General features: G+C 38.2%; 1 protein-coding gene across 2 annotated transcripts in view; it reads right to left on the bottom strand.

Moving 5' to 3' along the window:
* The window catches only part of LOC109405222 (homeobox protein abdominal-B), a 149,081-nt gene that overhangs the window by 24,401 nt on the left and 110,358 nt on the right, over positions 1–14,322 (bottom strand). For both annotated transcript variants that reach the window (XM_029864516.2, XM_029864514.2), the window contains 3 exons: positions 9,129–9,509; positions 8,608–8,795; positions 448–604 (listed from right to left, as the gene is read on the bottom strand). In XM_029864516.2, coding sequence (XP_029720376.1) covers positions 448–604; positions 8,608–8,795; positions 9,129–9,509 — 726 coding nt within the window. The remainder of the gene's footprint in view (positions 1–447; positions 605–8,607; positions 8,796–9,128; positions 9,510–14,322) is intronic.

Here is a 14,322-nt window from a genome sequence, read left to right as displayed (position 1 = left end):
TTGTTCCTGTTGTCTCACAATTGGACGCTCTCCCCTACTAGAACCAACTTAAAAATCTGCGACTCAGCTGTGTAGACAGCCGAAAAATAGGTTCCTTCAGATCCGAAGCCGCCTGTCTGCTCGTCTAACGCCCCGCCAAACTTGAACCGTGGAAAGGTTATGTTTATGATGATCGATTTTCCCATTAAGCCATAAAAAGGCGAGTATAAACACCGACGACGAGGCAGGCCGCCAGGGCGCGTTTTGGCCGCTGCGCTGGCTGCGGTGAATGGCAAAGAGATCCAAACCGAAAACAAGGCAAAAAAAATCATCCAAAACTTTTTAGCGGCTTCCCGGGGTGGTCGTTTTTTCGCTCAGCTGCTACTCGCAATTCCGCGCTTGAAGGGGTCACTGACTTCTTGGAACCCAGCTCAATACATAGTAGAAAAACAAAACTTGGATACTCACCAGGATTAGGATATGTTTCACTGGAGTACGGCCGCAGCCCGGGGGTGTTGTAGGTATCGTAGCTGGATTGAAGTGAAGGTGCGTCCGCCGTTACGCCCCGGGACCGCTCGGTGGAGGCGATGTACGCGTCCGGTTCGTACTTTGGATAGTAGGGGTGCTGTTGGGTGGGGAATAGAGTAGGAGTTAATTTCCAAGAAAATGTAAATTGAATTTGACAATGTCTATTGAATTCCCTTTTCATTGATTAGATTAAGAGTATATTGGCCTTAGGATGAGTATGTATCGGAGCCATACATCGGATTTTCTAAAGCGCAAATCTTAAAACTAAATATTGGTGGAATGGCGACTCGATCATTTTTTTTTCAGTGGAATCCATTAGTTGATTCTTAAGATTTGTGCTCTTGAAAGTAATAGAAGATAGTGATGATTATTTATACAAGCTTACGTTAACACTTATGTGTTTCAAGCTTGTATGGAAAACCAATTCAACAAACCTATGGGTCATCACGTTTTATTTCATTCTTAAAGGCGATACTGTTCGCATCTGAGGTTATATAAAAAAAATTAACAAGATTACCTGTAAAACATGAATGTTATTCTCCAGTCAATTTTCTCCGTGTTACTCAAGGAAGAAGAAAAAGAAGAAGAAGGGGCAGAGCGTTGGGTTTATGACTATTGGCTAAACTACCCTATACAAAATCTACACTAAAAGAATTTTGAAAAATTTCTATTGGTGTGGGATAAAGTTTTTTGAGAAAGTTCAAATTAGATTCCATTCAATCAGATCAAGTTTTGACAAGCGCAGCGCCAATTAAGGTCCAAAACAGCTACACAAAGTTTGAGTACGATTTAGATTATGCCTGCATTTTGTGCTTCATGGTTAAAGTTTACTTGGGATTTATAACATTTTATAGAAATCTCAGAAGGAATTCCTTGAGAAAACACATAAATAATGAAAAAGAAAATCTTGTTAAGTACTGTTCCTTTCAATTCCACTACGAATTTGCATCCTTTGACAGATACGTATTTCGACCTCAATTGTCTTCAGTGTCTTGTACTTGGAGTCGAGTCAGGTCTGTCGAGTCGTATCTGTCAAATGATGCAAATTCTTAGTGGAATTAAAAAACAGTACTTAAAACCGATTTTCTTTTTACTTACAGGTATTCCACTAACAAGCCCTGGTTCATCATCAACAAAAATAATTCCTGTAGGATTTTTGGTAAGTACTTCTGAATGCATGCCAGATGAAATCTATTTAGGACTCTCGAAAAGACTCCTGGAAGAATCACAGAGGGAATTTCTGAAGTAATTCTGGAGACCCCTGGAAAAGTATCAACTGAATCGCCCATATAAAATCGCTTTGGAGTTGTCCAGAGTCATTCCGGAATTTCTTCGAAATCTCAGAGAAACTCCTTTGAAAAATCTCAGAAGACTCTTGAAGAAATCCTAAAGCGAAGGAGAGAATTCCAGAAGGAACTTCTGGAGGAATGCCGGAAGAAATCACGGTTCGATATTTCCAGAAGGAGGCATCTTTCAAGGAACTCTTAGAGAAATCACAGAAGCATCTCCTGGACAATCTTGGAAAAATCATGGAGGAATCCCAGAAGGAACTCCAGGAAGTATCCGTTAAGGAACTCCTGAGGGAATCCTCCAAGAAGCTTCTGGCGGAATCCAAGAAAGACTTCAAGAAACTGCTTGAGGAATCTCAGAAGAAACTTTTGCAGAATCCCTAGAATGAACTGCAGGAGATATTCTCAAAAAAAAAAAAAGAAATCCTGAGAGGAACTTCTTGACAAATCCAAGAAGAAACTTCTTTAGGAATCCCAGAATTAATTCCTGGAGAAACATCAGTAGAAATTGCTGAAGTAATTCCAGTAGAGAACCTCTGGAGAAATTTTAGAAAGAACTCTTGGATCAATCTCTGAAGGCACTCCTTGAGGAATTCCAGAACAAGCTTCTGAAAGAATCTCAAAAATAACTCTAAGAAGAGTCTGAGAAGAAATTTCCGTAGGAAAATCTGAAGGAATTTGTGGAGGAATTCAGAAGGCATTTCTGACGGAGTGCCTAAAAGAATTCATGGAGGATTATCACTCTGCAGCAGGCGAATTCGCTGGTTTTTTCACTAACTGAATTTCACCCAATATTCCATGGATGTATATAAATAGTTCAGATAATTTGACGTTGGTTCACCGAGAAATATTTCCACTCAGTGGCTGAGTTGGCTGAAACTGAGTAAGAAAACAAAGGATTTTTCGATTTCTGAGTAAAGCCAACTCAGCCACTGAGTAGAAATATTTCTCGGTGTTGTTTCGACGAACAGAAGTAGTGTGATGATGATAGAATGTTGAGCATCGCATCGTCTACGACGAAAATCCTGATTTTTGATCCCATTCCACAGCCACAGTAAACGCAGAACGGTGTCCGGCCATTTGGTCAAATGCCGTTTGAACGAACGCCATTTGGCCGAATGCCATCTGGCCGAATAGTCATTTGGCCGAATGCCGTTTGGCCAAATTATAACCAAAAGAATTCAAAGAAACTTTTTGACATTCTAGCTGCCTATATGAACATCAAAGACATTTCCTTCTTATATTCATAGGCTATTCTTTCTAGTTGTTCCATTCAGGGATTAGTTTGCGCTGAAACTGTCAATATATTATCAGAGATTTCTCCTTCTTTAAACCATAGGCGTTCGGTCGAAATGACCCTTTCGGCCGAATGGCGTTCGGCCAAATGGCGTTCTACCAAACGGCATTCGGCCAAATGACCCGGAATCACGCAGAACAAACCGTGATGATAAGCTCCACCGTTTCCGAAATCGTGGCCCCTATACATAATGAAAAAATAAATGAACGGCTATTTGATGGAGACGCATGGCCAGCCATACATACGTATATGGAACAACTTGAAATTAAAAAAAAAACAACTCATAAACGTCTTGAAGAACATTTCAAATTTTTTGATATGTTATGTTAAAATATTAAAATTGTCTATTAAAAAATTTAAAAAAAGTGAGTCATTGTGAAAATCATACAAAAGTTATATTTTGATTGTTTTTGAAAATTGAAGAATGCTAATTTTTCGCAATTTTTTTTTTTCTAAAACTCAGCCCTAATTATCTTTTTATTCATGAAAAGAGATTGCAAATCGGTCTATTGATTCAAAATTTATGTCGTTTTTTTTTTGAAGTCTATTCTTTTTTATGAAATGGCAGTATGGGGAAACTTATGTATTTTCTGCAGTTTTGTTATATTCGTCATGCGTTTTTTTTAAACCTGTTGAACTCAAAGTTAGCCTTAAATCATTCCCAACCAAGTTGAATTATACGACCAAGTTTTAGGCAATTTGGCCGACAAAACCCCTGTTAACGTAAAGAAGAAACCTGCGGAAAATATTCAAAATCTCATTATATAGTTTCTTTAGCTATATTGTTCAATACATCAATACACTAAAGAAATTTAATCTGATAAATCAATATTAATTAAAATTCAGAAAAAATGGTAGCATTATTGTGTAGACCTGTTTTTTTAGTTTTCTGAGGTTCATTTTCTCAATCAATTTCGGAAATTTACATTTTTAAAAGACGATTTTGAAGAATATTTGTGATCAAACTTTTTGTGCCAATATGGAAATTAGGAAAAAAAAATCTTATTTTTGTCAAAATATTTCTATTATTTAAGATATCTACTAATACTACATTTCAATTTTCGTATCGATGTCGCCAAAGAATCACTTGCCAAACTGAACGCTGAATATCTTACGCAGAGATGATCGATATCTCCTTTCTTTCGGCAGGGGGACCTATTTTAGGCACTTTCTGCTATAACTAAGTCACATTCCAAAAACTAGACTTTACAAATACTAGCTCAGTGAGAGATGGACAAGGAATGGAATTTGCGAAAAAGTTGTTACTCGTCCTCTAGCTGAGACTAGAACTCACAACTTTTACTAACTGGTCAGGCGCAGAAAGAAAGACTCGAAGATGTAGTGAGTAACCTGATTTGAAGCTCAGCTCAAAATTTCTAGGTTATCTTTGAACAACCTGATCTGAAACAAACCACACAAACCAACATACCAAATTTAGGGAAATTAGAATACATTTTAGATAGTTAGCCGATAACATCTAACCCCACCTTCTGGCGGGGTATAGCTTGAGTATATTTTTACATTATTTCCTCCATGGACAATCAAAACTGGGGCCTGAGACTACTAGATCAGTGGGACTTAGTTTGGCCACTTTATGCTATAACTCAGCCAATTTTTTTACCCTCCACTGACCCCCAAACCAAAAGCTCACGTGGAGCTTTATTATTGTGGACTAACGAAGTACAAAAATACGGAGATTAAGAAACTAAGAATTTAAACTAAACCCACTAATTAAATTAATTAAACTAATTTGAAATCCCAGAGGAGCATTTGCTCCTTTGAAGGAATTCACAAATAAAACAACAATAACTATAAAATTTAATTATATTTTGATAACAATTGATGCTTACGAATGAAGTAAAGCTTGAAGTATACTAAAATGCAGGGGAAAATATCGACAGAAACTAGAAAAAAACCTACATTCACAAAATGTTGAGACGCTTAAAGAAAAATTTCATCTACATTTTATAATCATGTTGACTTTTCTGTGCACGGTGTAAAAAATCCATGTCAATTGGTATGAATTTGACTGAGTTAATGTGGAAAGTTCCCAAAATAGTTTTCCCTACTCAAGTGTTCTAGACTCTATTTTTATTTATTTATTTTAGTTTTTGCATTTACGCATATCTAAAAATTGTTTTTCATGTCTTTCAAAGCGTATTGAACTTTTTTAAAAATATTCGAAAAAGTAGTGTTTTGGTCATCATTAAAATACCGTTGTTTCTTCTATAACATAAATTCCCCATCACAAAGTGTAGGGATATTTAGGGAAAAAGATTGGAGAAATAAAAAAAAACTAAGCTCACACAACCGGAAAAAAAAGAATGGCAGTCCATAGTTATCAATAAATTGGAGTAATTTTCAATATCATTCGAACTGAGTGAGTCATCGTGATAGTGAAATATGTATTGCAAATTATTCCAATTTATTGAAATCTATGAACTGCGCAGGTGAAAGGAGGATTAATCTTCTAATGTCCAACCCCGCCTTTAAAAGGGGTACAGTTTGAGCATTTTTGATTTTTTTCCTCTCCTGAGCAATCAAAGTTTTTTTTTTTGCTGATATTAAGAACTGTTCCACACATTTTAAAATGGGCTTCGGGGGTTCAGGTTTCATTCAGAGCGTATTTACATTTTTCTAATTATTGAAAAATTGATATTTTGGTCACTTTTTAGATGTTAATGCTTATTTTGCATTGCATCGCAAAAATTCACATATTTTTTAAATTGTTTTCACTATAATTCTATCATATTAGAAGAGCTTAGTGGAGTTGAGTATACTCTAAAATCACTTTCCTCAAAATAACACAAAAAAAAACCTTAAAATGTTCTCATCTTAATGAATTGGTATCCCGAATGGACTGCCATGAAAAAATATAAAAGTGTGGTCAGCCATAAAAATTATGAAAATCAAAAATCAAATTAACAAAAATAACCGCTTTCTAAAACATGTAAATGGTTATGCTTAGAAGAAAAAAAATGGGTATTGGAGAATTAACCCGAAGCATACGATAATTTCTAATTTTCCAAAACTTGATATCAAGGGGAATAGGCCTACCTACGTAGGTCATTGTTTGACGTTACTTGAAATCAGTTACAGAAATACTTATTGTAATCAGTTGCATACCGATGTTCAACGTAAAATACTCACTAAAGTTTGATATGTATTATATACAAATTTACATTAAATTAGCAATACAGAAGTTTTTTTTTTATTTTTCATTTTTTCATTTTTTTTTTATTTTGTGTGATTTTCAGCAATATGTGAAGGATTTTGAGTTTTTGCCTGATGTTACTACAAGACTAGAACTTTTTTAATAACATTTCTAACTTTTGTCCATCAATGTCCCGTCAGTGATCTTTTTTACGAAAACCATCACACCCCAGATTATTGTAGAAATAAAGCTATTTCCATTACAATTTCGTGATCATATTTATTTTGAGCTTCAAATGTTTATTTTAGAGGGTCAGTGTCTTCGAAGAAGAAGAAGATTGGTATGCTAGAATCCTTCTTTTGAAGGTATCACTAATGTGAATAATCTAGCTAGAAGTGAGAGTAAAATTCGAATTTTCCATAAATGAAGATAGCGCGTTTCCCAACATACACTATTGATGTACAATGGCTCTATTTAGTTTGATTTTCAAAACTTTGGCTGAATAAACTGTTATTCAACTATTGTTGTTACTTGGGTCATGGCTTCAGCAAAGTTGTAGAAAATGTCATAATTAGACATAACTGCTCAATTTTTAGAGATATTGGTCACTTTTGTGAACAGGCCCTTAAAATCAGTTAATTTGTTGTATTTTTTTATATTTTTGGGAGTTTATAAACTTTTAACAAAGGTGTTCAGCGTGGTAAAATATGTGTTTCCTTTAAAGACTGCGAAGTGTTATTAAAATTTTTTATTGAGTTTCAAAGTCAATGTTCAAAAATATCTGAAATATATATTATAATTTTTTCTGACCCTGAAAAATTAGTTTCACAAGCTTAGTTTTTTCGAAGAAGTTGTTTGATAAACACAAATCCATCTTTTGAAAGTATTACTGTTGTGATCATTTCACCTAGTAATGAGATAAAAATTAAATTTTATCATATGTGAGAATATTTAGTGTACTGATGTCTTCAGAAAAGTTGAATTGTGGGAAATAAGTATCATTATACGAAAACTTGCCAAACAAGTTAAGCTATGGGTCATTTTCTGTAAACGACTCCTAAATATCATTTTTTATTGTAACTTTGTATGATGATTCACATGTTCTACAAAATTATTGTATATGATTTTTTTTTTCAAAGGCGAGAAAGTTGTATCTTCAATACATATTAGGTTTTTTGAAAATTTCAGCTACGAATATATTTTATATTCCGATTTCAAAGTCGAGGAAGCTAGTAGCCAGTATGAGTTCACATATTTTATAAGCTTTTTCATATTCAATTGAAATGTCCTATTTTGCCTCTGCAGATATTACAAAGGTGTGAAGTAGGTTGTTTTTTACTTAAATTTCTAAATATCTGTAAAATATCAAAGCTACAAAGATGCCGTCTTCTGAAAAAAAAAACTTTTTACTAATATAAAACAACTTAGTTCTCAAAAATGTCTGGCAAAATATACAACTTATAAACTGATTTTAAACCGCCTTTCACAAATAATGACCCATATTTAAGAAAAAAATAGCTGATAGAAAAGAAATTTTTCCGGTAAGTTTTCTAACAGCGATATTTTCTACAACTTTACTGAAAACATAAACATACTATCTTCACTTATGAAAAAAAAATCTATCTCACTTGTAGGTGGATTAATAACATTACTGATACTTTCAAAAATGGGCTCTGATACACCAAACAACTTATTCGAAGACCTCTTAATGGAGTGTATAACTGACACTGTGGAAGATGACAAGTGGCTGCTATTCGTTAGATCTTACAAGAACTTAATATGATATGGTGATGATGTTCTAGGAGTAAATTTTAAAAATTCTGTTTAGATATTTTATCTCTTATGTGAATCAAAACAATATCACTTTTTGATCTCCGCATCAGAATATGTTATTATTAAGATCTTTTCCTCTACCCGTGTTCCCAGACATGAGGTAAAAGAACATGCTCTGCTTAACACCTAAACACTTGACGACACTTGCCACCCAACCAAAAAAATCAGAGATCCATTCGTAACCAAGCCACAATGCATCAATTAATGCTCAGATCAGCAAGTAAACAAACAGGCTTCAAAACTCCGATGATCTGATTGAAAAAAAAAATCGCTCTCCTAATAAATAATTCATATCAATTATGCATATTTTATTCAGATGAACACATCACTGTCACTGTGGCGCAGAAATTGTTATCAAATCTAGTTTGCGTGATGCTAATGATCTCTGCACCTTTTGGACGGAGGACCTTGTGCTCAAGGACCACCAGTTATCATCGGATGGACTAATTAACTAAAACAGAGGGAATTCAATAAGACTTTGGACCAAACAGAAAAGAAAAAGAAAATAAACATAACCGCACACTCACTGGTTGAAAGTTGGCATCGGTTGGGTAGCCCGGGTAGTACATGGGCTTGATGTCGGCCCCCAGGCCGTACGGGTACTGCGGATGGTAGGCCGAGTCGGCCCCCGAGTCGTAACCCCACGGATAGGAGTGCCTCAGGCGGGACGAATCCGTCTCGAACGCTGGACGTTTTGCTGGTATATGAATAGGGCCTAAGGTTAATGGTCGTATAACGGAGAGGGGGTTCGGTGGGTTTTAAAATTGGATAATTAAAAAGATTTTTTCGATTTTTTTGGTGTTTGGTTTTTGGTTAGGAGTTAAGAAGAAGGTTATGAAACAAACATCAACACACGCACAACAAACATGGGGGTTAGTTTAACGCACTCGCACTCGCGCCATTTTTGGGTGATAGGGTAATCAGAGGGGTTGAGTTGGTTTGAAACGTTCCGAAATGTGTGGTTAGTGGGAATGGGACAGATAGAGAGAGAGAGAGAGAGAAAGAAGGTCGTATAACAAACTGAGGTGAAGAAGGATATGATCATTACCTGAAGGTTGGGAGCTCACGCTGGCAGGTGATTCACTGGCCGTAGAAGGGGCCACGATCTGTGTCTGGGAGGACACGACCGAGCTGTTCTGCTGACCGGTGCTGGAGGAATTAGTCTGTTGTGATGGGGCCTGTGATGGCACCTGAGGGGGTGCCTGCTGCTGTTGTTGTTGCTGTGCCTGTTGTGCTGCTGCCTGTTGTTGGGCCTGCTGTTGCTGCTGTACGATATGGTTTGTGCTGTGGGTGGTATTCTGTAGGGACGGTGGACTCCTTCCTCCAACACCTGCGTGGCCTCCGGTGGGGTCTTCGTACATGGCAGCACCGGCTGTGTGCACTGAATGGGAGTGTTGCCCCCACCAGGCCCCGGCAGCAGCGTGCGACCCTGCCGTGACATCGTGGGGATCGTGATATATTGCGCACGCCAGGTCAGAGGTGTGATGTGGATGGTTTAGCAAAGTGATCGTAATTTTTGCAGATTTGTTATAACCGATCCAAGGAAAATATCGATCCCCGTTTGGGATTCGTTCCGGGTTGGTTCACGTCCAACGGATGCGTCACAGTGCGTGCGATTTATTGCCACCAGAGTTCCAGTTCGAGTCCACAAATCACACAACAATCACAATTTGTATTTAATTTTAATACGCCAATCATAAATCAATTGATCAGCATTAAGCACCGTTGTATACAAACACACAGTTGTTGTTGTTGATGTTTTATGTTTTTGTTGCACACATCAACCATAGATTTTAATGATTTTATTTTATTTTTATTGTTATCATTTTATGACACGATGATTCACGGTATGCAGCGGCGCGCCGTTGATGACGTCGAAACGACAGGTTGATCACAAATCGTTGTTGGTGGGTGAGATGAGTTTTATTGCGGCGATGGGAAGAAGAAAAACACAAAATTTTCAACCTGTTCTTGGTGACTCTTCAGTAACGCTCAAAACTGTACAGATTCAAGTTTCTTAATTCATATTGCACTTGTTATGGTACGATTTTTTCGGCTCTCACAAGGAGATCATATTTATGTTTGCCTCGGAGACACTTGTTATTTCTACGTCATTTGGGAGATCACTATTTCGATTAAATATATGTAAAATCACTTGCGCACTGATTCGTTTGGTTGAGCAATCACCAGCGATGTATCGCTGATCAAGAAAAAGTAAACGGCCTCTTTTTTGAGTTTCGTACGTCTCCACACAAACCGATTCGAACCTGAGCGGGGAATTCGTAAAAACGCAATCGAGCTCGAAATCGGCAAAGACGACAACGACGATGACGACGAGAACTACGACGACTGTGACGACCACGAAGACACGGTCAAAGACGAGTGGCACAAACCACGACGTTTTCCCTCACGCTCTTACGATAAACTAATGTCAGAAAACCTCCGCGACGTTCCGCGCGCTCTGACTCCGGGATCGAAACACCGGACACTCGCTCTACTCTAGTATACACTGTGTGTGCGGCGCGCCGTACAGATTGTGCACCACGACAGTCCACACTATCTCACGTGAGCGCGAAAAGACCCGCCGAGATGTCTTCAGTAGTGTGTCTTAACTTGGAGAGGTTCAACCTTACACTGAAAACAAATCTTAGAATGTTGAACAACAGTCGCTACCCGTCCCGTTTCTCGTGGTGTGGTGTCTGTTCTCTGTGCATACATGCCGCGCATCCATCGTACACGGGTGGACTTTCGAACGGACGACCTGAGAAAGCCAAGACGGCGACGTCGACAAGGGGATAGTCACCAGAGGGGTAGGCAAGCAAGCAACACACAACGAGAGAGAGCCCAATAAAGAGGAAAACACTGTGTAACTATGCCTGTAGTACACACGTTCTCTTTTGAATAGCATCATATTCCTATGCCCCTGTGCTTTTCCTTTATGCTCACTCGGTATGCGTACAACACCCCATACAATCTATACCCACAGCCTAGCATGAGCATAGCAGGCGAGCGCACGCGAGAGCTCGCGATGATGAGAGAAACCCGCCGCTTCCATGCCATGCCATCCAAGAAGGTACGCGTGCGCTCTCTCGCGGTTCTCCTGTCCCGTGTACGTATACGAAACCGCGATGATCCGCGGCCTATACAGCATATACAGCGCGCGTTCGAATACCCCGTATCAACCGATTCCTTCATTACATTGTGTTCATTGTGAGAAAAGCGCGAGGACCGGTGCTCCCCACAAAGGCCATCTTGCGACCGGGATCCGAACTACCACAGCTAGCTCGGTATCTCCACAGTCAGCCATTCCAAGCTCGTCACGTCACCCTCGGATTGCTTCGATTCGCCCCACATCAGCGAAAGAATTTTCCTCGCTCAGCAAAGAATCGCGCGCCCTCATCAAATTGTTAGTTGCTGATACTTTTCAATTTTTCGTCACATTCCCGTGTCGCGAGCGGTAGGCTCCTCCAACGATTATAATTTATGGTCGCTGTAATTAATGCAATAATCATAAAATAATCGTCTCATAAAACACACAGACACACATACATACTCACAGACAGACAGAAACGGAATTCCGGGAATCCAGAAAGGACTGAGTTTGCATTTTTGCAGTGTACCTACTCATTCCTTCGAGGTCGATGGTGATTTGCGAACCCTGTGCTGACTTTTGCGGAGGAGGATCCGAAGAATGCATGGGAAAAGAGAATCAGAACAAGCCGCATATTGCAAAAGTGAGTCTGGAAATCTTCCATTTTTTTTCTGCAAATTTTCGCACCAGGTAGGCTTTGAGTTTAGGCGGACAAAGTTATCCCCACCGCAAGATCACTTTCACCTCGAACACCGAGGTTCCTTCTAGACCCCTACTAGACTGTCCTCGCACGCTGACGCTGTGGCCTTGGTTTATTGTTCTGTGAGTGATGGTGGTTGATGCTTTTTTCGCGCCAGACCAGGCATTCAAAAACCAATAAAATCACCCAAACGAGCTAGCTGCTTGTTGCCATCTTGGACAGCACAACGGAGAGGGTAGGCAGTTAAGGTGTTTAAAGACCCATTCGCTATAACGAGCGGAAAAGCGTCAAGTCAAAACATTATACATACCTACTAACCAAAAGCCATTCTCACGGATCAACCACCCAGTCCAGTCAGTAGTAGTGAAAGCAAGAGTGTTTCGTTTTACTCTAGTGGAGGTTCAATTTGATGGCGCCTCAGACTTGCACCTCTCCTCTTGTAATAAAGTGATAATTTAATTATCGGTCTCAAATTGCTCCAATGATCCGCAGGCGCACGTTTTCATTCAAGAACGCGAGCTACGCTACTGTACAAATGTTTTTATGGTGGCTCTAATAACAGCATAAAAATCTGTTTACTCTTTGGTCGTATAACCGCCGCGCGCTTATACTTTCCATCCGAAATCACACACGTCCTTGATGTTGATGTTGGTGGGTATGTTTGCTCTACTAATTTCCCGCACAAATCAACCTTAGGTAAGGTTAGGTACCTCTCCGAACCAACCAACCAACCAACCGGGGTCGGTGGCGACTTATTGTGGGAAAGACCTCTTCACACGGACCTCAAAGTTTTCCCTTCCGGTTACGCGCGCACAGGGGGTAGCAACTCCGGAATATGGGATGCTATTAAAACATAAAACGCTGAACATCGGTGTAGACATACACAAAAGAAATGAGACAGTCGTCGTTTATTTGATTTAACGATTTATTGCCGTGTAAATGATTCTTTTTTTTTTCTTTGGGACCTACGAGTTGCTTGTTTAGCGTCTTGTTTTGGGTCGTAAGGGAAGATTATACGAATATAAGTTGTGATTCGGCAACGAAAAATTGTTTGAGGAAACTGATACCCTAAACATGAATATATCGGTCATGCAAATTTTTAGGAATATTGGTGTCTGCTGTTGACAGCAACTATATCAGGAATTGAAACCCAGAGATGATGAGAACGTTCTTGTTTTTCTTTTTCTCCTTGTAAAAATCATAGTGCACAACGTATCGCGACAAAATATTAGCGCTTGTTGTCACATAATAAATACTTTAGATTTTTTAGAAATCTAGCCGAACTGCTAATAGCAAGAGAAAAAAATCTTCGATGAATTGTCCGAATAAATTACACTAGTTTACAAAACGAAACGAAAATCGTGAACTTCTATCAAGGACAAAAATTTTTAATGCATAACTACGTGCTGATTTCGTGACAGTTTAGAAAATCGAGTTCTACTGTTTTTAAAATTATGAAATTCAAAAAAATTTCAATGCGGTCGATCAAGTTTCATTCTTTTTTCGTGAATAAAAAGCAGATTGTAATATGTTTCTATCATCTGAACACAATTTTTACGTCAGATTGATGGAAGTCGAGATACAGGAAGAAAGTCCCTGGCATTGCATCATATATTCCTAGCACTTTATCAGAAATATCTTTTTTTTTTAATTTCTTTTTATTCGTGAATTTTAACTTAGGCTAATTCTTCACACATCAGAAATATCTCCTGGAAAGTCATTAGAGATCCCTGCAGAATTTGTACGGAGATTCTTCCAGGGATATTTCTAAAGTTCCCATAGAACTTGCACAAAGATTACTAAAAAGTTCATTAAGCAATCCTTGAAGGAATGTCTAAGAAATCCCTTAAGGAACACTTCCCTTAAGAAACCTTAAGGGAACTTCTAGAAGAAATTCATTAAAATTTACTGGAGGAATTCATGGACAAAAACTCCTGTAGCAATTTTTCAAGCTATTTCTGGAGCAATTTCTGGATAAAACGTAGCATAATACCTAAAGAAATACCTTGAGATACACACTTGATTCTCACAAAAAAAATCGTGATAGACTTCTGGAGTAACTCTGTAAATAATTCTAGGGAAAAAATGCTTCAGAAATTTCTGATCGGATTTCTGGAAAAAACCATAAAAAAATTTCTGAAGTAATCTCTTTAAAAAAAATCGCAGGCAAAGGTACTGCTGAAATTCTCGAAAAAAATCCCTCAATAAATTTCTGAGGAATTCCTGGAGAATTTTCCGAGGGAATCCTTGGAGAAACTCCTGGATATACCTCTGAAGGAGTTCTCTGAAAATATCTTATACAATTTCTGAGGGGATTTGTACACAAAAACCCCCAAACTACCTGGAGAAATTTCAGATTTCTCTATATTGAAGAGATTTTCAGGCTGTTTCAACTCTTATTTTCTAAATAAAATCCTGTGGAAACAAAAAAAAACTGAAAGAATCCTGTTC

The sequence above is a fragment of the Aedes albopictus genome, chromosome 1 (assembly GCF_035046485.1).
Source record: "Aedes albopictus strain Foshan chromosome 1, AalbF5, whole genome shotgun sequence".
Taxonomy (NCBI): Eukaryota; Metazoa; Arthropoda; class Insecta; order Diptera; family Culicidae; genus Aedes; species Aedes albopictus.
Note: the sequence above shows the minus strand (reverse complement) of the source record. Positions and strands in the feature narration are given on the sequence as shown.